The sequence below is a fragment of the Xenopus laevis genome, chromosome 6S (genome assembly GCF_017654675.1).
Source record: "Xenopus laevis strain J_2021 chromosome 6S, Xenopus_laevis_v10.1, whole genome shotgun sequence".
NCBI classification, from domain to species: Eukaryota; Metazoa; Chordata; class Amphibia; order Anura; family Pipidae; genus Xenopus; species Xenopus laevis.
Genome location: NC_054382.1, coordinates 130661766 through 130685497, shown reverse-complemented (window position 1 = coordinate 130685497; position 23732 = coordinate 130661766). Strand labels below are relative to the sequence as shown.

The following is a 23732-nucleotide window of genomic DNA, read 5'->3' as shown; positions in this document are numbered from 1 at the left end:
AGGGTTTTTTTTGTTTTTTTTTGGAATTCTAGACAAATATGTTCAAAACATTTAACAGAAATGTAATAAAACTGTCAACTATTCATACACAATCCAGGAACACATTAAAGGCATGTATGCTTAGGGCAGTGAAATGATTTGTGAAGTAGTACAACCCAATGGTATGTTACAATGACTATAGATTATTAAATTCCAGGTTGGTTGCCTTGGGCAAAGTTTGATCCCACTGTTTCCCTGCAGCAAACTCTTATGGCTATGCAGAAACCCTAGTTTGCACTAGTAATCCAGTTAGCCAGCTCCTCTCTGGTTTCTATTTGGTGTGCACCAAATTATAAAGAAGTTTCCCTTTTAAAAACTGCCTGGCTCCAATCCAAATTGGAACCCCATTTTGCACATAGAAAATAGAGCAAAATCAAGGGAACGTTTAACAAAAAATATCACTTCTTCACATACTGTAAGAATTCAGTTTGTTCAACACTTGATAGCTGATTCGTCAATGTTCTTGTTTAAAAAACATTTCTACAGTTTGAGTGGTTATTAAAGGAGAATTCAACCCGAAGATTTCCAAAGAGAAGAAGATGGAGCCCATGAACTCCGATGCCTAAATCTGCATAGAGGGGTAAGTAAAAAGTTAGGGGTATTTACACAGGGTAACACTTAGGGGCCGGTTCACTAACTTCGAGTGAAGGATTCAAAGTAAAAAAACGTCGAATTTCGAAGTATTTTTTGGGCTACTGCGACCTTCGACTACGACTTCGAATCGAAGGATTCGAACTTAAAATCGTTCGACTATTCGACCATTCGATAGTCGAAGTACTGTCTCTTTAAGAAAAAACTTCAACCCCCTAGTTCGCCATCTAAAAGCACCAAACTCAATGTTAGCCTATGGGGAAGGTCCCCATAGGCTTTCCTAAGTTTTTTTGATCGAAGGATATTCCTTCGATTGATGGATTTAAATCCTTTGAATCATTCGATTCGAAGGATTTTATCGTGCGATCGAAGGAATAATCCTTCGATCGTTCGATCGCACTATTTGCACTAAAATCCTTCGACTTCGATATTCGAAGTCGAAGGATTTTAATTCCCAGTTGAATATTGAGGGTTAATTAACCCTCGATATTCGACCCTTTGTGAATCGGCCCCTTAGGCTGGGGGGTGAGGGGTCTATGTAGGGTAGGGGGGGATTAGGGGCTTCTCCCTAAACTAAAAATAACCAATATGAATTAGAGCTTCAAAATATTTTCGAATTTGAAGTATAATATTTAAGTATCGAAAATATTAAAGATTCATTTTGCACCAAAAACTAGTGATGGGCGAATTTGCGGTTTTTAGCTTCACCGAAAAAATTCACGAATTTCCCAAGAAATTCGCAAAACGGCAAAAAATTCACTAAACGCACCAGCGTCTCGGTTTTTTTTTTTACGCCAGCGAATTTTCGCGTCCGTTTCACAAATTCGCGCCTGGTGAATAAAATCAAAAACTAAAAAAAACTAAAAAGTGCATCATCTAAAATCTGGTGAGTTCATGTCAGAGGCAATGGGAGTTGTCCTGGGCTAAATTTAAGCAATTTTTTTCAATTTGAATTATTCCGATTTTTTGAAAGTTTTGAGCGTTTGTAGACCAAGTAGAATCCGAAATTCAATGCATTCAAGTTTTTTTTCAAGGTTTAATTCTATTGGGCTTTATGCATTCAAATTTGAGTTTTGTAAAATGTGAAAGTTATTTGAACTGAAAATTCAAATTTTGATAAATAAGCCTCCCTGGGGCATGAATTATGAACCAACATTATTTAACGATCTGGACAAATGCAGGGAATAAATCATTCTAGCACAGAAAAGAAACTGTCAAATTAGATTTTGTATGAGTGTTCAGGATTTACTGCTGGTAAAATAAATTAAAGGCAAAACATTTCCAACAGTGAAAATATTTGCCCAAATTGTTAATTTCCCCATATTATCCATATTGCTTCTATTGATGACCCCTGAAGACTATTACTTACTGAGATCAGGCTTCTGATCATTTTACTTGCCACTAAAAAAACTTGACAGCTTTTATTTTTGGCAAAAATATAACCCCAATAAAATATGGAACTTGCTCATATTTTCTGCCATTGATAATCCTGAGACTGATACTTGGTAAGTAATAAATACACACCATAGTCTCATTTATCAGCACAGCCAAGTGCAATAAAATAGACACAAATGTGGTGAGAATTAAATCCATTCCTTAAAGGTACAGATATGGGAACTATTATCCAGAATGCTCCAATCCTGGGGTTTTCTGGATAATGGATCTTTTTTTAATTTGAATCTTCATACCTTAAGTCTACTAGAAAATAATATAAATATTAAATAAACCCAATAGGCTGGTTTTGCTTCCCATAAGGATTAATTAAATCTTAGTTGGGATCAAGTACAAGCTACTGTCTTATTATTACAGAGGAAATGTATTTTTAAAAATTTGGATTATTGATTATAATGGAGTTGGACTTTCTGTAATGCTTTTTCGATGTTTTCATATTGCACAGAAATTATGCAATCCCCAACACTGGTCCCAAAATGTATTTTTTGTGTAGCTTTGTTCCACCCAGCATTCTAGTATATGGTCTGCTGTGTTCAGTTCAATCTCAGATAATACAAATGTATGAGCCCAAATGGACAATGGATATTTTTCCTAAATATCAACTTTTTACATATAATGCTGAATTTCACTAGATTCAAGGTAAACCTCCACTGTTAGAGGCCTGGTTTAGAGGTTTTTGAAACCACTGCTAAACTCCCAAAAGCTAAAACTGCAACTTATTAAAAGTCTCAAAGCTAAAAAATACAAACGGAAAAAAGCTGTGAACAAAGAGCTAAAATATCCAAAAATTTTCAGTTTTTCAGACAATCCCTAGCAAAAAAAATCAGAAAACCTGTAAAATTCTGAATGAATTAAAAACGGTACAATAAGATCAGCGTAGCCCCCATTGACTTCTATAGCACCTCCACAACTTTTACTTTTTTGGTATTTAATGTTTTTGTGTTTTTTTCACGTAGGGGGCTATTTCGACCTCAACCACAATCTGGCTTAATTTTGCTAATAATTTGTCTTAAAAAGTCTACGTGCATAGAAAGTCCTGACAAAATCGTGCAACAATTTGAATCATGCGACCTTTACTATCTGTCGCCAGTACCGCAACTAGAGGGGGGCGGCCCTGGTGCATGACGCGCAGCCGGGCCCCCGCCCCCCTCCATACGGCCCGCATTTCAGTGGCGCACGGGCTGCCGGGGGTCCCTGAGGGAGTGCGGGCCCTGGCCTGCTCGCACACCCTGCTCCCCCGGTAGTTCCGCCACTGTCTGTTGCCCAAAGAACTCAAATTTATTGGATTATCAAGCGAAAACCCCAAATATTTTGGATTATAGAATGAAAACCAGCGTCAAACAGTCCGAAAATCTCAACAATCACAAAGGCAAAAACCATGTTCCAATTGTAAAAGGGCCACTGGGCATTGACTGTTACATGACTCTGACAAGTTTTAGGTGGCGTTTTTTTTTTTGTTTTTTTTTTAGATTTTAATTTTTGGCTGCTTTGGAGCATAATCAGTCTTGAAAAAATCCAAGGTTTTATTTTCCTCTAAAAATTCAAATTTTTACCTTTAAAAAAAGTAGACCAGAAAAATTTGAGGCTTAATAAAAAAGGCCCCTAAATAAATCTTCGAAGATATATAGAAAAACCAAAAAATTTTCAAGATTCATGGAAAAAATTGAAATACAATTGTTAGCGAATAGACCCCATAGTGTTTTCCCGAATGGATGCTTGGAGATTCCACTAAGTAATATTTTTCAATAGTAATCACATTTTGACATTGAAACATTGTAAGGAGCTTCATTAAAACCAACTAGAACATCATCATCGGTTTCAGGAAAATTCTGTATCATTTCTGGTAATTTTTTCAAAATCATCCTCAAAACAAAAGCAGTGGAAGAAATGATAAACATGAGAATTTAGGACTCAGAATGAAAAAATGTAAAATGCTGGGAAATGGGAATTCTCCCTGGTGAAATCAGGTGAGAAATACTGAGAATGTTTTACACTGTTGCCCCTAAGACTATCATGTTTTAGCTTAGTTTTTCTTGACTATAATGGGCAGTAGTGATGGGTGAATCTGACCCATTTCGCTTCCCGAAAAATTTGCAAAAGCGCCAAAAAAATTTGCAAAATGGCAAAGAATTTGCTGATTTTCGTGCATCATTAGAGACAATGGGTATTTTTTTTACTGGTGAAATATTTCACTTACTCCTATTGGGCAGTGATTCTTGTGATACATAAAACATCTACTATTTTACTATCATCTACTATGGAACATGGACCAGGTAATCTTAAAACCTAATGACAAGCGTCTGGAAATATCAGAAAGCATTTGAGAAATAAAACTGGAAGGGCTTTGATTTGTTTTCTTTAAGTCAGCTGAGGATGTGGAGACACATTTAATTATTGACTCTGAGATCTCCATCGCTTCAGGTTCTGACAGGTTTAATCTTGGCTAGAAAGTCACTACATCTTGCACTGCACAAGGAAATAGTTTATTCCTAGTTGCCACCCTGAGTGTCTTCTCGATTTCTTTATTTATCTGCTGCTTTGATTCATCTTGTACAACCCCTCCCATATGGTCTCGTTCCAAACTCCACAAGCCCTAAGATGCTTTTCTTGCTTTTGATTAGTATTGTCCCTTACACTCCTTGTGTTTCTCTTGTTCCCGTTTCCCCTGTTATCACTGCAATTTACTCTTTGCCCCACCACAAGCCGTGTGTGGGACCTTTGCTTTTTCTCCTGCGGGAAGTACCTCTTCATGTTTATTGTTAGGCTTGTCCTATTATGATCTGCCTTTCCATGGCAACAAGCTTTCTGGGCCCATACCTTACTTTGAAGCCCTTCTTTTACCTTTCCTTTTAACTCATTTATCTCATAAATACTAATTATTTTAATTGCAGACAGGAGATTTACTATTCTAATGATACACCACAAGGCACAGAGGCTGCTGGAGACAGAAGTAAGAGGACAGGACACACACACATATAGGGGCCCATTTACTTAGTTCGAGTGAAGGAATAGAAGAAAAAATACTTCGAATTTCGAATGTTTTTTTTGGCTACTTCGACCATCAAATTGGCTACTTCGACCTTCGACTTCGACTTTGAATCGAATGATTCAAACTAAAAATCGTTCGACTATTTGACCATTCGATAGTCGAAGTACTGTCTCTTTAAAAAAAAAAAACTTTGACCCCCTAGTTCGCCACCTAAAAGCTACCAAAGTCAATGTTAGGTCCCCGTAGGCTTTCTAAGTATTTTTTGGTCGAAGAAAAATCGTTCGATCGATGGATTAAAATACTTCTAATCGAACGATTCGAAGGATTTAATTGCTCGATGGACCAATTTTTCGTTTGATCGTTCGATCGAACGAATTGAGCTAAATCCTTCGATTTCGATATTTGAAGTCGAAGGATTTCAATTCGGCAGTCGAATATCGAGGGTTAATTAACCCTCGATATTCGACCATAAGTAAATTTGCCCCATAATCTCTGTTCCATGGAAAAAAACAAGTAATAAATCCAACATTAAAGGAAGGTAAAGTCTAATGTTTCTCTATATATTATACCTGTCTACTGCACAACAGGTGGTATTTTTGCACAATCGACTGGAAAATGTATGTAACTTTAGATAATTGGTCAAAACAATCAAATAACCATGTTAGGGTTGCCACCTTTTCACTCAGTGGAGACCGGGCAGGGGACAGGGCTTTGATGCAGAGAGGGCGGGGACGTGATGCGGCAGGGGCAGGGCTATGCCACGGAGATCAGCAATGGGCTGATTGCCGTGTCAATCACCAGGCAGGTAGTTTTGACCCGGGCAGCCGTTCAAAATGTAATGCCGAAAGTCGACCAGATCTCGATCAGGCAGGGTAAAAAATCCCGCAATCCAACCGCCCGTTTGGAATGCATTCTGATCCGATCATTGGACCCTAGGGCCCACGATATTGCCCACTTCAATGTGGGCATATCGGGGAGAGATCTCTGTGTCTATGGCCACCTTTACAGTATTAATAGTGTACTTGATCCCAACTAAGATATAATTAATCCTTATTGGAAGCAAAACCAGCCTATTAGGTTTATTTAATGTTTACATAGTTTTCTAGTAGACTTAAATCATGAAAATCCAAGTTATGGAAAGATACGTTATTCGGAAAGGCCCAGGTCCAGAGCATTCTGGATAACAGATCCCAAATGTATACATCTTTGCCTGATCAACTGTAAGATTTTCACACTGATCAATCTCGGAGACTCTATGGGGTATATTTATCAAAGAGTGAAGTTAGAGATCGCTACAAAGGCTAGACTGAAATTCGCCCACTCTCCATTTATTTCTAAGGCATTTTGAAAGGCATATTTATCAAAGGGTGAACTTTCACTTTCATCCATCGATAAATACCCTTTTAAAAATCCCAGAGAAATGAATGGAGAGTGGCGTAATTTCACACTAGCTGATTTTGGCAATCTCTAACTTAACTCTTTGGTAAATATACCCCTATGAGTCATTAAACAGAATTGGTTGTCTGATTGTCTAAATTTGAGTCTCTTCTAAACACAATCATGGACATATTTATGACAATAAAATGGAATCCTAAAAACTTGAGTGTGTTAATTTAAAAAAAAAAATTGCAATGTAAACCGCACAGTTCCATTCATTTTTTACAAAGTTGGGTTTTAATAAAAGTCAAAGAATAACATCTTGAATATTGTATATACACGTCTCATTGACTTCTACATAATCTCTCCAGGTTTACCAGCCAAATTCTTTTAATCAAAATTGAAAGATTTTTTTTTCTATTGTTGAGTTTATCAAGATTGGCTTTTTTTCTGTCGTGATATTAATCAATCCAACTTTTTGGATCTGTGCAATTTGGTAATGCACGATTGATCTCCATCCTCCCTTATTCCCTTATTTGACATCATCATTTGCCAATTTTTAACTTTTAAATGATGATGAAAATGACTTCGGGAGGGAGGAAGCCAGCAATTATAAGCACTAACTAGTGATTAGCAAAATATCTCAACAGGTTTTGCCGCGATAAAGATGCCCATAGACTCTAATGGGTGAAAACATTGACAAGCATCAAAATTAATTGGGCTCCTACAGACTTCAATGCATTTGGCAAATTTTTCGCAATTTTTCAAATTTTCTGTGACGTGAAACGAATTAGATTCACCCATCTCTGGCACTGATCTTAAACAAGTGGCTTGTGTACAACTGTACATGCTGCTGATTGGCCATCTTTGTCCAAAACACTAGGGACAAGAAGTTGAACAACCAATGGTGAATTTTTTTGATGGCCATCAACCCTACTGCACTACACGTTCTGCCTGGAAAGTTTATTTTCCCTTCACCATCTTTCATTTTAAAGGTTCAACAGAGTGTATGGTCTTTAAACATCCACTGAAAGACGGAGAAAGGGCCAAAAAGAGTAATAAACGCTCCTTATTAATGGCCCTTTTGCAATGTATATATGAATGAAGGCATTAGCAGCTGAAGCAGAAGGACAATGCCAAGGTCAAAGTGTAACAGGGACGCGCGCCGCTCCATATCTGGCGCCATCTTGTCTCCCTAAGGGCGCGCACGCGCGCCTCCATGTTTCTTAAAGGCGCATGTGCGCTGGCGTGGACGCCAGTGTGCAATGGCACCAAATTTAAATGTATAAATAGCCAGTAAAGGCTTCCAGACATTGCCCGTGATAGAACTTGTTCTTGTGGTTTCCTGAGCCTTGTGCATCTGCTTGAATTCTGATCTGATTATCCGTGTTTGACCCAGCCTGCTTCCTGACAATCCGACAATCTGTATCCTGACCTTTGCCTGCCTACGACAACTCTTCTGCTTAACCCTCTGATTGATCACCCGGTTTTTGACCCTTTTGCCTGTTTGACGATCCTTGCTATCTGCCTGCCTCGACCCAGCCTGCCTGACTATGATTCTGCCTTATCCCGTAGTACCATGACCTTCGGCCTAACTGACTTTAATAACTGTGGTGCCCCTTTGCCTGCCAGAACTCCTCGCCTTGCTCCTCTCGTAAAGTCTAGGTGGCATCTGAGTACGCCGAGAAGCCAAAGGCGGTCGCACTACTGGTCAAGCCGAGCCGAGACCAGGGAGCTTGGCACTAGTTCTGGTTTAAGGTGCCGACCGTGACACAAAGTCAAGGCTTACAACACATCTTAAACAGCAGTAAATGAATGGTTGCTAGGAGCTCATTATCAGAATAAAATACATGTAAGAGATAATAATAATATGGGGGAGGGGTGGATAGAGTTATTTTACTTTCTAACCAGTTATAGATAAAAATGTTCAGGAGATGGGAAATGCAGACCAACCCAGAATATCTCATTATCTCCACTGAAAAAGTATCGATCCTGAGGCTTCGCTAAAGAAAGATAACTCATGTTACGGGAATCTCAAGTCAGGGGTGATAGCTCACAAACTGTCAGATCACAACAACAAAAAAGCACAATTAATGTGGCCCTCTGCGTATGAGAGGCTATAAACATTCACGGAATTCAAGCACAACGTATGATTTAACACAAGGGCCCCTAACGACCGCTAACTAGGTGGTTGTAGCATTTCAACTGCTTTAATAAGAAACTTGAAGCTGAAACACTTCATTTGAAATATGGAAGGTGGTTAAGGCAAATGCTGAAGACTAGTCTTCGACTACACGCCAAAATATTTAGTGATCTGACATTTGAAAATGCCCTGAGCATATTTCATCCACCTGTAAAGTGTTTTGCCTTTTACTTTACAAATATCTAAAATCTCAATGAAAGAGAAAGGTTATACCTTGCAGTGTTTTCAGAGAAGCCTCAGACTGATACTTTATCAGCTACTCGTGTCTGAACTTTGAAACCACACAAATTTTAACAAATGGATAATGGAAAGTTGCTTAAAAATTATATTATATTCCTTCATTAGGCACAAACAGTTTTTGGGCAGAGATTCTCTGCAACATAACACATGTATGGGACCTGTTATCCAGAAAGCTCTGAATTATAGAAAGGTTGTTTGTTATAGCTATAGATTTTAGTAGAATTGCCCACTCCTTCTTAATAATTCTTTATAACCAGATCTGACTCTTGTAGGACAGTCCATTGTATATATACAGGTATGGCACCTGTTATCCAGAATGCTCGGAATCTGGGTTTTCGAGAAATAGATATTTTCTTATTTTGGATCTCCGTGCCTTAAGTCTACTAGAAAATCATGTAAACATTGAATAAACTCAATAGGCTGGTTTTGTTTCCAATAAGGATTAATTATATCTTAGTTGGGATCAGGTACAAGTTACTGTTTTATTATTACACAGAAAAAGGAAATTATTTTTTAAAAATTGAATTATTTGGATAAAATGGATAAAATTCCATAATTCAGAGTTCTGGATAACTAGATTTTGGATAAAAGATCCTATACCTGTAAATCTATATAGTGCGTTAAGTTGAAAAAGGACACACGTCCATCAAAGTTGAGTCCAGAGTCATTTTTAAAGAGTGGGATTATTTGATTATAACAGAGCTTTCTGGATAACGTTTTTTTGGATAACAGATCCCGTAGCTGTACTTTGCTATGTGTTAGAAATCTTTGTGGTATGCAGCTTATAAAATGCCCATATGTTATTGCTATAAAGCTCCCACGGAGCAGTCGTTACCAGCAAATGGCTATAAAGTGCATTCCATAGCTCTCTCAGTGCACTCTAAATCCACTCGTACAAGCTACTGTTTTATTATTACAGAAAAAAAAAGGAAATCATTGTTAAGAAATTGGATTATTTGGATAAAATGGAGTCTATCTGGGAGACGGCCATTCCGTAATTCAGAGTCCTGGATAATGGGATTTTGGATAAAAGGTCCCATACCTGTAAATCTATATAGTGAGTTCAGTTGGAAAAGGACACACATCCATCAAGTTCGAGTCCAGAGTCAATTTGGATTTGGATTATTTGATTAGAACGGTTTTCCAGATAATGGATCCAATAGCTGCATGTGTTAGAAATCTTTGTGGTATGCAGCTTATAAAATGCCCATATGTTATTGCTATAAAGCTCCCATGGAACAGTCGTTACCAGCAAAACGGCTATAAAGTGCATTCCATAGCGCTCTCGGTGCACTCTAAATCCACTCGTATCTGTATTTACAAGCTAAGAATAATCCCGGCCGTTGCTGGAAATGTAACTCCCTGCATACTTGGTGGAAACGCATTGAAATTCATTTATAAAATGTCCATGCGCTCCCTGCATCGGCTTCATTACTTTGTCAAATCCTAAATCTGCTCGGATTGTGACTGGCTGCACCGTAGCTGTGCTTCCAGCAGAGTTTCTATGGCTTCACGTCAGTCTAGGAGAGCTGTTTATAAGCACAAAATACCCCTGGGGACGAGGGATTTAGGCTGCGCACTAGAGTGAGGAAGACGTATTGTTACTGGGTAAGCACTGCGCCTTTTTTTTTTTTTCTTTTAATCTAAAATCTTCGATAAGACTCTTAAGCATTAATATATTGAGTCTGTTACTGGCTCACAACAACAGAATATAAGCAAGGATTGCTTACAGACTTTGTACGTACGGGTATGGGATCTATTATTTGGAAAAACACAGGGATCACCCGAAAACCTGTTATCCAGAAAGCTCTGAATTACGGAAAGGCCGTCTCCCATAGACTCAACCATCCAAATGTTTAAAAATGATTTCCTTTTTCTCTGTAATAATAAAACAGTAACTTGTACTTGATTCCAACTAAAATATAATTAATCCTTATTGGAGGTAAAACCAGCCTATTGGGTTTATTTAATGTTTACATGATTTTCTATCACCCGGAAACCTGTTATCCAGAAAGCTCTGAATTACGGAAAGGCCGTCTCCCATAGACTCAACCATCCAAATGTTTAAAAATGATTTCCTTTTTCTGTGTAATAATAAAACAGTATCTTGTACTTGATCCCAACTAAGATATAATTAATCCTTATTGGAAGCAAAAGCAGCCTATTGGGTTTATTTCATCCCGAGAATTCTGGATAACAGGTCCCATAACTGTACAGCAATTCCCTTCCCATAGAGTCCTATTACAGGTATGGGACCTGTTATCCAAAATGCTTGGGACCTGGGGTCCTGGCGTAATTTGGATCTTCAAGTCTACTAGAAAATCATATAAATATTAAATAAACCCAATAGGCTGGTTTTGCTTCCAATAAGGATTAATTATATCTTAGTTGGGATCAAGTACAAGCTACTGTTTTATTATTACACAGAAAAGGAAAATCATTTTTAAAATTTTGGAGACAACCTTTCCGTAATTCGGAGCTTTCTGGATAAAAGTTTTCCGGATAATGGATCCCATACCTGTATAACAAGCAATTCTTCTTTTTAAATCATTTCCTTTTTTCCTCTAGTAATAAGCTAGTATCTTGTACTTGGGAACTAAACTGCATAAATCCATGATTGAAAATGTGTATCCTCAAGGCATGGTGGGAAGACCCCAGGTTCCTAGTTCAGGTATGGGATCCATTATCAAAAATTATGGAAAGGCTGTCTCCCATAGACTCCATTATAATCAAATAATCCAAATATTGAAAAATTATTTCCTTTTTCTGTGTAATAATAAAACAGTCGCTTGTACTTGATCCCAACTAAGATATAATGAATCCTTATTGGATGCAAAACAATCCTATTGTTTACATGATTTTCTATTAGACTCAAAGTTCCAAATTAAGGAAAGATCCATTATCCAGAAAACCCCAGGCCCCAAGCATCCTGGACAATAGGTCCCACGTCTGTATTTCCAGATAATGGCTCCCACACCTGCACTGGGTTTCCAAAGCATATTATAACCTGTTTAGTAAATGAAATTTTCTACAAACTCTACTCAAATCTATTTGATCACTGTCAACTAAAGTGCAAGTTCCTTTGCCAGGAAAGAATGACGCCGTGTCCAGTGGAGAATGATCATCTAAACAGACTTCCCCTTCCCAGTTCCTTGCAGAGGGAAGATTGGGGTCGGCGTGTAAATTATGCAACAAATTCCAATTTAGCCCTTTCAGCTCGTGATGAAGTGTTTTCCCGAGGAGGACGTCAAGGGAGATAGAAGCCAGACAGAGAGCCAAATACAACATGGCACATCGGAAGCTCCAGGAAACAGTCACGCAATCACTGAGAGCTGCCAAAGCAAAGCCAAGGGATGAGATAAACACATTGGACTGAACTAGAAGGAAGCAACCAGTTTACAACCCTGGGATAGTTCTTTCTTCTGACTCAGGAGTAAGAGAAATCTACAATTTACACGTAAGATTGAAAACGAACAGTCAACTGTGTCTTTGAGACGCGTCCCAGCCTCATGAGCAAGTTACGTCTTTCCCAAAGAACAATATTGACAGTAGAAAATAGGGATGCACCGAATCTACTATTTGGGATACGTCTTAACCCTAACCCTGTCTTTTTCCAAACCTAACCCTTACCCTATCTTTTTCCAACCCTAAGTCCTTACACTAACCCCAACACCAATCCCTCCTCACACTCGCCCCCATCTTTGGTACCAAAGTACCAAAATCTTCATCCATCCCTATAACCCTGTACGACCACAGCCCCGAGAAATCACAGCAGCCCTCAATCTTTCCAACCCTTACCCTATCTTTTTCCAACCCTAACCCTATCTTTTTTTCAACCCTAACCCTATCTTTTTCCAACCCTAACCCTATCTTTTTCCAACCCTAACCCTATCTTTTTCCAACCCTAACCCTATCTTTTTTCAACCTTAGCCCTATCTTTTTTTCAACCCTAACCCTATATATCGAATCTGAATGTGAATTTGCATATGCAAATTAGGGGAGAGAAAGGAAAACATGGGAAAACAAAATTTCACTTCCTTGTTTTGTGATGAAAAGTCACGTGATTGTTCCCTTAATTTAAATATGCAATAGGCAGAAAGATTTGGCCAAATTGTCCGAATCTGAATCCTGCTAAAAAAAGGTTGAATCCTGAACCAAATCCTGGATTTGGTGCATCCCTAGTAGAAAACATCTGCTCTTCAATGAAACATCACTGGGGATAAAAAAGAGAGAAGCAACTGAGCTCATTATTACCCTTAACCCCCAATATACATTCAAAACATCTAAAAACACTCAAAGTTGGGGGGTCTATTAATAACAAGACTGTCATCCCCCCCAAAATATATGAAATCATAGTCCCACCAAATGAAGAGTTCATCACCCTGAGACTGCCAACAAAGTAGTGTCAGGATCCAATTTGCATTCAAAGGAGAACTAAACCCTAAAGTTAAAAAAACCCTACCCCCCTACCCAACATAGACCCCCCTCCCTCTCCCCGTATACAAAGCGTAAAAGTTGGTGCAGGACTGGTAAACTCATGTATTGATGAGACCAAAAGTAGTAGATAAAAAATGGAAACTTTATTTATATAGTCATCTCTCGCCTGACGCGTTTCGTGTCGCTGGGACACTTAAACATAGGCTTGAGCATTTACAAACATGGATCAGTATTTAAAGGCTGAACCACCAATCAAAAAGGAGGGGGAGGAGAAAAGGAAAAATGACATTACATCACACATCTAGTACAAATTTAAAGGCAACATGTGTCCAATTACAAAAAATACAAAAGATACAAAAAGTACAAAAAAAAATGTAAATAAAAGAAAAAACTAAATACAAGAAAAAAGTGTTACCCTGGGCAAATTCCCCTAACATTTTACTTACCCGTCTGTGCAGATTCAGGCATCGGAGTTCACGGGCGCCAGCTTCAGCCGCTTCGATAATCTTCAGAATGAGACCGACGCTTCGGCAATTTTCGTGAGTCACTAGCAGTTGCGAAACAAAAAATTGCTCCAACTGCACATGCGCCGCCACGCCGGTCTCATTCCTAAGATTTCCGAAGAAAAGGCGATGTCACCCATGAACGCTGATGCCTGAATCTGCACCGAGGGGTAATTAAAATGTTAGGGTCATTTCCCAGGGTAGGAGAGAAGGGGTTCTATGTAGGGTAGGGGGGTAGGGGTTTTTAACATTAGGGTTGAATTCTCCTTTAACTGGCACCCAGCCCTATAATGGCAGTTGGGAAAAGTGTCTTGAGAACTGGATCTTGGCAACTGCAGCTGCTAATTGGCTGAAGGGGGTAAAGTGCCACTCCCATGTAATTTGGCCGCATTTTATTCTTTCAGCCTCCGTGAAAATATTATTTGTGGAGCGGGAATGCGGAGCTGACCGACTGCAACTGCCAGCAAGCCGACGGATGGAGCACATCGACTGAACCGCTGCAAGTTTAGCACCCCTCTACCTATTGCACCTACTTAAGCATTAAAGGGGAACTATCGCAAAATTGAACATGTAATATAAGCTTCAGCATACTGAAAAAAGAAACTTACTCAATATAATCAATTAAATATTTTTTACAGTTTCTGAAATAATCAAGTTTATCTTCACTATTCCTCTCTCAGCATCTGTTTCTCTTCATTCTGTCTTCATGCAGCAGTTGGGTGTCAGATAATCATTGACAGTTAGATCCAATATATCTTATAGGGGGGCTCCTTTTGCCTAGAAGATGTATTAGAGGTCACTCTATTAAACTCACCAGACATCATGTCTCTCTACATGCAGGATTTGTGCAAATGACAGTTATTTTGTTAGATCTTGTTTGTACTGGAATCAGTTATTTGAGTGAGCTCTAATACATCTGCTAGGAAAGGAGCCCCCCTATAAGATATATTGGATCTAACTGTCAGTGAATATCTGACACCCAACTGCTGCATGAAGACAGAATGAAGAGAAACAGATGCTGAGAGAGGGATAGTGAACATAAACTTGATTATTTCAGAAACAATGCAAATTTTTTAATTGATTGTATTTAGAAAGTGTCTTAGTTCGGTATGAGGAAACATATTATTCATTTAAGGAAAATCTGCCCTGGTGTCATGCCAAACTACTGCAGATATTTATCTGAACCAAATACACATATGATTTTATTTATTCCTGATCCCTATAACGAGCAACAAACACAGGAGAGGCCACTCCAAAGAGTCATGTAGAATTCCCGTAAGGAAATGATATTACCAAACTGCTATTGGTGCTATTTTTTTTTTTAAAGGGTAAGCCCGCACCCCCATAAATCATTCATGATGAAAAAAAAACAAACGTGGGCAAAAAAACCCACAAATTAGGCAAATGAATGATTTGCATCTGTCTCGCATGACAGTAATGTAGGAATGACGAGCCGGAGACTGGACACAACACGGCACAAACAAGGATGACCTATGAGCCTTGGGGGACCAATTTTAGTCCATTTTCATCCTGAAAGTTCAACAATGCAGAGTAAATTGCCAATTAACCCCTTAAGGCAAAGTGTTTTTACAATCCGATGGCACCAGGTCAGAGGAGGAAGAGTTTAGTAGCACCAAGAAGGGGTGTCACTGATTCACCGTCACCAAAAGCAGAGAGATTTTTATCACACATAAATCTAAATTTTTATTGTTTTTCATCACTTTCACATATAACACACTAACACAAACATGTGACAAGCGCTGGTTCCTTGCGCATATTTACAGCGGGTTAGCGAGATGGGAGCCATAGGTCCTGGTTCGCTTAATTATGTGAAACTGCACAAAGGATCTGCAGCAAATCAGGAGCCGCAAGCAGACGAACAATGGAGCTGTGTCCCCTTAGAAATAAAATACACACACACACGTTGTCTGCGATGGGTTTATAGGCAGTCCATGAGATCATCACCTTGGGAACTTCAATATTTTACTGTTTCGTTTTAAACGAGAGAGGGAAAGGCTTTGATCGTTAACAAATGGCAATTAAAATAGACAAAGCTGGAGGAAAATCCCCTTCTTTGAGGCTGAAGCATCTATCTGCCAGAAAAGCAAGTACAGCCGGGGTACATCATGGGGTATATGTGCATATTGCCTATATATATATATACACACATATACATATATATATTTATACACACACATATATATATGGGACCCACAAGACAACTTTGTAGACTTGGATATATAGTGTATCAGGACATTTGCAGTCTACTGATGCTCCATCCTAGTAAGGGGTCTCGCGTCTCACCTATCTATAAAATATTATTATTATTATTATTTCCCTGCCTATTTCTTGTCCTAAACTGATGAATCCCAATTTGCAGAATTCATACCCACAAAGAAGGTTGAAAAAAAACGGATGGCAATACCTGGGGGGGGGTTTGTGTTTCACCGAAATAGAAATGGAGACTATTCTGTAGGTGTGACTGCCACAGCCTCTTACAGAGAGAGACAGTAAATGTGATATAGATGACATCCATTGTAAGATACAACTGATCTCAACACCAATAACATAAGGGAAACAGCTGGTATTAGATCTTCCCAGAGGAGCACAGAGCGAGCTGCAATATTCTATAGGTACATTAGATGCTCAAGGTGGAGTGAGTATCATTTAGAACATACATCTACCCCCCTCATAAGGAGCATTCTAAGTACAAGACCCCCAGAGGGAGCTCTACTAGTTCAAATCCAAAGCTTTCCCGTAGAACAGGTAATGACAGATTTAGGTCAGGTACCAAGACTACAATGTCATTTTTGCATTTTCACATACATTATTATCCCATGCCCCATCCCTCCCCAAATGAGAGTGCAAGCAAAGCCTGGGAACATGTCATCCCAACCCCCTCCCAACAAATAAAAAACTGAGAGCAGTTGAGATTTATATACAGTCCATCTACCCAATCCCATTACTTGGGAAGTTCAGGCAAGTGGTTTCCCTTAAAGAAGAGTAAAAAGTGTGTCTAGATATGACCCCAACCACAGAGGAGACTCATTTATATGGGAGATCTTATCCACCCGCCCAAAGTAAAATGATTTAAAGGGGACTGAGAGCACGAGTTCCATGGAGAGGAAACATTTATAGGGTATATCTAATATAGTGAATGAAAATCTTCATGGTCTTTTATAGGGTAGTTTTAGAGAGCCCGGTACCCCAGGAGTATGAGCAGTTTTGAAGGTAAAGAGATTCATTGGGTGGGATTGGTTTATGTGCAGGGGATTTAAAGAGTATAAAGGGTTTGGTAATGTACCTCTGGGGGTTCAAGAGTTTATGAGGCTGAGGAGCATGTTCCTCTGAGGTTGGGGTGAATGAAGGAGGGGTAAGTGGACATGCTGTTGATAGAGTGGATGGGTGTGAGGGTACTTGACTGGGAAGGTATTCGACTGGGAAGGTACTCAACTGGGAAGGTTCTCCACTGGGAAGGTTCTCCACTGGGAAGGTTCTCCACTGGGAAGGTTCTCCACTGGCAAGGGACTCGACTGGGAAGGTTCTCGACTGGGAAGGGACTCGACTGGGAAGGTACTTGACTGGGAAGGTTTTCGCCTGGGAAGGGACTCGACTGGGAAGAGACTCGACTGGGAAGGTTCTCGACTGAGAAGGTTCTCGACTGGGAAGGTTCTCGTCTGGGAAGGGACTCGACTGGGAAGGGACTCGACTGGGAAGGGACTCGACTGGGAAGGGACTCGACTGGGAAGGGACTCGACTGGGAAGGTTCACGTCTGGGAAGGTTCTCGACTGGGAAGGGACTGAACTGGGAAGAGACAATTTTAGGAGAGTGAGGAAGATAAAGAGTCTCAGGAAAGCTCTTCCAGGGTAGTAGCTATGGGGGGGGGGGGCACTACAGTAGCTATGGGGGGCACTAAAGTTCATGGTGGGGGCTGTATTGTGTTACACACAAAGGGCCGGTGTCACCTCAGTGGGTCAGTTCCAGTGCAATTGTTTCTCATATTAAAGAATAGCTGAGGGGGTGTGAGATTATATTATATAGAGATATATGCCCCCCCCCCACTGAGGAGAAGGGCCAGTGGTTCCCCATAGAAAAAAGGAGGTTCCAGATCCAAAAGACAATAAGGGGGGGGATTGAAATAAACCCCAGGGGGAAATGCCAGTGAATATTGTGTCCCATCAACAGAGGGGAGACTTAATGTACCGTCAGCTCATCCCAAGTGCCCCCAATAAAAGGGCAGAACTGACAGTTAATACCCGGGGGCGGAGGGATATTTCTCACCTTCCTTCACCATATTGAGCGCGTGAGGAAATGAAGGGTCGAGCGAGTCCTTCTCAGCCAGGAGCTGCGGGAGATACTTCTCCATACGGGGACGGAGGGTTATTATCCAGCGGGATCCGAGGGGCCAGTCCGGGAAACCCAACGGGAGATACAAATAGTCCGTGGACCCCAGAGGGGTTGGAGCTCAGTCGTAGGTTTCCCTAAAGTTCCGCCGAGCGCTCTCAGTCCCACAGCGCGTCCCTATGTCCCGAGCCCAGCGCTGACACTTCCCTCACACTCCGCTCCTTCCGCCCGGCTCCGACAGACCCAGCAGCCAACTGACGTCTCCTTAAAAACAAACCGCTGCCCAACCCTCTCCTTCCCTCCCATGGGCGGAGAACACGCGCATTCTTCCGACAGCCCCTCCCACACACGCCCCTTTGTCTCTCTTCTCAACCAATGGAGGGAAGGGAGCGGCTGTCTCATTAATATTCAGTGAGTCTGAGCGTCGGTCGCTGTCTGAGGTGCTGAATGAGCTGCTGGTAGAGTGTGCGGGAGATTCAGCTGATCTGACATCAGAACATTTATTCACCCGCGGAACATCAGTCGCTTCATTGTTACTGAGTGCGGAGCCCAAAACTCTCTCCCCAGTGATTCCAATTTCTCCTTTATTTTTATATACAACTTCCTTTATTTACTGACCCACTGCTCTCCCTAAATAACTGCCCCCCCTTATACTCACCCCTCCCTCAATCTGTAACCCAGCCCCCTCCAACACCTGCCCCCCAACTCTCCCTATACTTCCCCCCAAGTCTCTCTATACTGCCCCCCAACACTCTCTATACTGCCCCCAACACTCGCTATCCTTCCCCCAACACTCTCTATACTGCCCCCAACACTCGCTATCCTTCCCCCAACACTCTCTATACTGCCCCCCAAAACTCCCTACACCTGCCCCCCAACCACATCCTCTGCAATACGTGCCCCCAACTCTCTCTATACCTGCCCCCAACTCTCTGTATCCTGCCCCCCAACACTCTCTATACTGCCCCCCAACACTCTCTATACTGCCCCCAACACTCTCTATACTGCCCCCCAACACTCTCTATACTGCCCCCCAACACTCTCTATACTGCCCCCCAACCCTCTCTATACTGCCCCCCAACACTCTCTATACTGCCCCCCAACCCTCTCTATACTGCCCCCAACCCTCTCTATACTGCCCCACAACACTCTCTATACTGCCCCACAACACTCTCTATACTGCCCCCCAACCCTCTCTATACTGCCCCCCAACCCTCTCTATACTGCCCCCCAACCCTCTCTATACTGCCCCCCAACCCTCTCTATACTGCCCCCCCAACCCTCTCTATACTGCCCCCCAACCCTCTCTATACTGCCCCCCAACCCTCTCTATACTGCCCCACAACACTCCATCCCCCCATATTAACCCACAACTCACCATACCTGTTCCTCCTTGTAAACCCCTCCCTAAATATTTGCCCCATATTAACACTACACTTCTCCAAATCTCCACCTACTAAAGAAACCCCAGCCATTTCTAAACCATTACATTTTATTAATCCCCCACCATCCCCAAAAATCTGCCCCCCATATAATAAACGGTCCCACTAGTGCTGTTATCAGGGGAATGTTCGGGGATGAAACACTTGATAGAAACAAAGGCTACAGAATTTATCAGCAGAATATCAGAGTCATTTCTTGTTAAAACCCACGTGAAAGTCACAATTTCTCTTTAATTCTCTCTTTATTTTCCAAATACTGTAATTCTGCCCTGGTGTTTTCCTGTTAATCCTCGGAGAATTCTCAAATTTCCATTATTTTTCGGAATCCCTATGTTAGTTCCACGTCTTTCTGCTAATGCACCACCCCACGCTCACAGTCAAGTCTCAGTACAGGGAACAGCCTCCCAAGGACACATGTAATGGGGCTCATAGGATAAACAATGACTAATATTCCTGTTTCTACATTCAGATCAATGGGAGGTGGGTACGGGCACAGCTGGGAGGGTTATTTGTAAAACATAAAGGTCTAATCTCCATCACTACAAACACTCAATTCTATAGGAACAAATGGTATTTCATATCTTATAGTAACAAGTACATCACAGCAGGAAAGAACTTGCCCTATGTTATTATATGAAGCTAATGATGCCCAGCAGGGCGTGAAAGATATTTTTTATTATTTAAGGGATATTTCAATCCAGGGCTACAAAATGCTACTTCTATACTGACCTAATTCAATGGAGAGGGTTTGGCTCATGGTCCTTAAAAGAGAATTAAAGCTGTTTCATCCTGTTTCGCTTTATCAAAAAATTCACTAATTTCCAGCGAAATTTCCCGAAACGGCGAAAAATTGGGAATTTTTTTTTTGCCGCCAGCAACAATTCTGATGCACATTAAAGTCAATGGCTGTTGATTAATTGTCGCCGGCGTTGGAATTGTCACCGTCATAAAAAAAATGTGATGCTGGGAATTTTTGCGGCGATTTCGTGAATTTATTCAGACCCACTCCACAGAGTCTCAGCTCCTCCCACTCCGCCTGATCGTGAATAGGTATGTGCCAACAATGGGGACGGGAGCAGTAACATAACTAGAGGGGGGCTCTGGAGCGGAACGTGCAGCTGGGCCCCCCTCCGTATGTGATTTTCAGTGCGCATCAGCGGTTTCAAGCAGTGTGCGAGCTGCCGGGGGGGCCCTGAGGGGGTGCGGGCCCTGGCCCAATCGCACCCCCTGCTCCCCCGGTAGAGGGACAGAGGGGGTTTGCTGCAACTTGGGTGGGTGACTTCACTTTCTGCTAATGTTGTGATGACTTCCCATTACCCCTAACCTTCATTTCCTAACTGCAGCCCAGAGCCCACTGAGCATGTGCAGAGCCACTGACACACAAAAGATGGTCTAACAAGATCCAAGATGGGGAGCTGCAGGGGGAAACTTGGATCATTACTCTTATAGGGGTGCAGGTGCAATGCATTTAGCATTCCGGCATTTCTAGGCTTTATTTCTCCTTTAATAGTGATTCCTCAAAATTGTCCTTTCTGTTGTTGGAGGGGGGGGGATGTTTCTCCTCATGAATACAATATGAAATCAATGTTCCGTTTCCAATGAATTTTATCTCCGGTCCCCCCGGTATTCTCTGTTGCCTTTTCTTTAATGAGGGGAGAAGGTGCTGTTCCCTGTCTTGAACTTATAGTAGTAAATATCACCTCCTCATTACACAAGTCATTAATCATATGCGCCTGGACTCCCCCCAAAGGGAAGAACATTGCAACGGCCCACGGAGGACGAGCATCTAAATCACATAGACTATTAGCAGACCAAACACCGGAGTAATTAAGGCAGTAATAATTCATTTAAACATAAATAATGCACACGCTGGTACGTGGGGGCTTCATTAGCCACAGGGTTAATCCTTTTAACGAAGGGACAGTTCTTGATGGTTCCCGGGAGTGAAGGGGTTAAATACGCATTATACCATTACCAGTGATATTGTTACTTGACAGTAGAAATGATTCATTCATCACCATTGTTGTATCCTATCCATCATGGCTTTCCCTGCATGGCTTCCTCCAAATAATGAAAATGATTCTGCTGCAGACTCTGTGCAGCTATTAAGCTGCCCCAAATATATGTAAATACACCGCAGCAGTGATGGGCGCAAATTCGCGGCAAATTTACATGTTTCGCCGGCAGCAAATAAATTGGCGAAACTGTGGTGAAAATTCGGCGCGTCAAAAAAAATGATTTGGATGGCCATTGCATTTGGGCAAAATAGGCGCACGTAAAATTGTCGCAGGCATCATCATTGATTCGGGCGGCAAAATTCACGTTTCATGAATTGTACGCTGTTTTGCGAATTTCGCATATTTTTTGGAGAAGCAAACCGGGACAAATTCGTCCATCACTACACTGCAGCGCGCTACTCACCCCCTTCACAAGCCCTTGTAGGGGGCTCAGAACACTAAACTGCCCCACTAGGGCTCCGGCACGGAACTCTGGCACCTGTACCATTTGCAGATATAAGTTGCACTTAATGACTCACTAATAGTGATGAGAAAATCTGTCCCGAAATTTTGCAAAACGCATTAAAGTCAATGGCCATTTTTTCTTATGGCAACTTTTTTTTGTCCTAATGTATTACGGTAAAGACACACGGGCAAATTCGTGGGAGATTAGTCACCCCGGCAACAAATCACCTCTTCTTCGGGGCAACAATCTCCCCAAACTGTCTTCTGCTACCTTTCCGCCGGATATAATGAGAAATCGCGAACAGGATGGCACTCACGCTGCTTTGTTTTCCGATGTCGCCAAAATTTTCCTCCTGAGGCAACTTCGGGCGACTTCAGAAATCGAAGCGATGTGAGTGCCATCCCTCTGGTGATTTTTCATTATAGCCAGAGGGAAGGTAGCGGAAGGCAGTTCGGGGAGATTGAAGAGGCGATTTGTCGCCGGGGCGACTAATCTCCCTGAATCTGACCGTGTGTCCTTACCCTTAAAGTCAATGGGCGTTTTTTCTTATGGCGGCTTTTTTGTCCTATCGCATTAAAGTCAATAGGCTTTTTTCTTATGGCGGCTTTTTTGTCCTATCGCATTAAAGTCAATGGGCTTTTTTCTTATGGCGGCTTTTTTGTCCTATCGCATTAAAGTCAATGGGCTTTTTTCTTATGGCGGCTTTTTTGTCCTATCGCATTAAAGCCAATGGGCGTTTTTTCTTATGGCAGCTTTTTTGTCCTAATGCATTAAAGTCAATGGGAGTTTTTTCGTATGGCAAATTTTTTGGATCTACTTTGGGCAACTAATCTCCGCCTTCTCGCTGGCAAGAATATGAATTGCTGGCAGGACGGCATACATTTCTGAAGTCGCACAAAGTTGCCTCACCAGGAAACTTGGAGTGGCTTCGGAAATCCGAAGCGATTTGTATGCCACCCTGCTGGCGATTCATATTCTTGCCGGGGGGAAGGCATTTTGGGCAGATTATTCAAGAAGATTTGTCACTGGACAACTAATCTTCCCATCTGCCACTACCCTTAAAGTAGCATTTTTTTCTCTGCATTTCGCAAAATAATTTGCACATGGTGAAATTTTGAATTTCACATTAAATCCATGGCTGGTGAATAAATTCGCTCATCATTACTCAAAGTGCGGAGTGCAACACTTTCAGGCTCCCTAACACCTCCCATCCTCTGCTAGCTTCCCATTTGTGAATAAGGCAGAAGCTTGGAGATTCCTCCATGTGTTGCCTTTCTCCTGTATTCAGCAGATTCATGAAATTTGGCTCATTCCAAGCTATTTGCTTTATTTAGAACAAACCGTTAAACCAATAAGAAGGAGATAATGTCCCTTTAAGTTAGAAAATCAACCCCCCACCTCTAACACCGTACATATTCCATCCCAACGCCACAGACCTAGAATTTCATCAAGGGAAATAATACAATTGTATTAAGCTTTATGTTGATCAATCTTATTTCTGATGGACTCACACAGCCTTCAATCTTGTTAGGAGTCAATGACAGTGGCATGACCAGGGAGAGTGTTGCCTGGGGCCAAGGCCAGCTACAGTATAGTGACCGAATTTATCTCCAAGCACAATGGTGGAGCTGAAACAGAATACTATATAACA

At 41.3% G+C, this 23732-nt stretch overlaps 1 protein-coding gene across 3 annotated transcripts in view; it reads right to left on the bottom strand.

The window, feature by feature from the left end:
- khdrbs3.S (KH domain containing, RNA binding, signal transduction associated 3 S homeolog) overlaps nt 1-18446 on the bottom strand; it is a 109439-nt gene extending 90993 nt beyond the window's left edge. For 2 of the 3 annotated variants that reach the window (XR_005962329.1, XR_005962330.1), the window contains exon 1: nt 18114-18446. Coding sequence is in view for 1 of the 3 variants with exons in the window: in XM_018223982.2 (XP_018079471.1) it covers nt 18114-18198 (85 nt within the window). In the remaining 2 variants the exon portion in view is untranslated. The remainder of the gene's footprint in view (nt 1-18113) is intronic. The other variant, XM_018223982.2, reaches the window with a different exon arrangement.
- Nucleotides 18447-23732: the final 5286 nt, after the last annotated feature.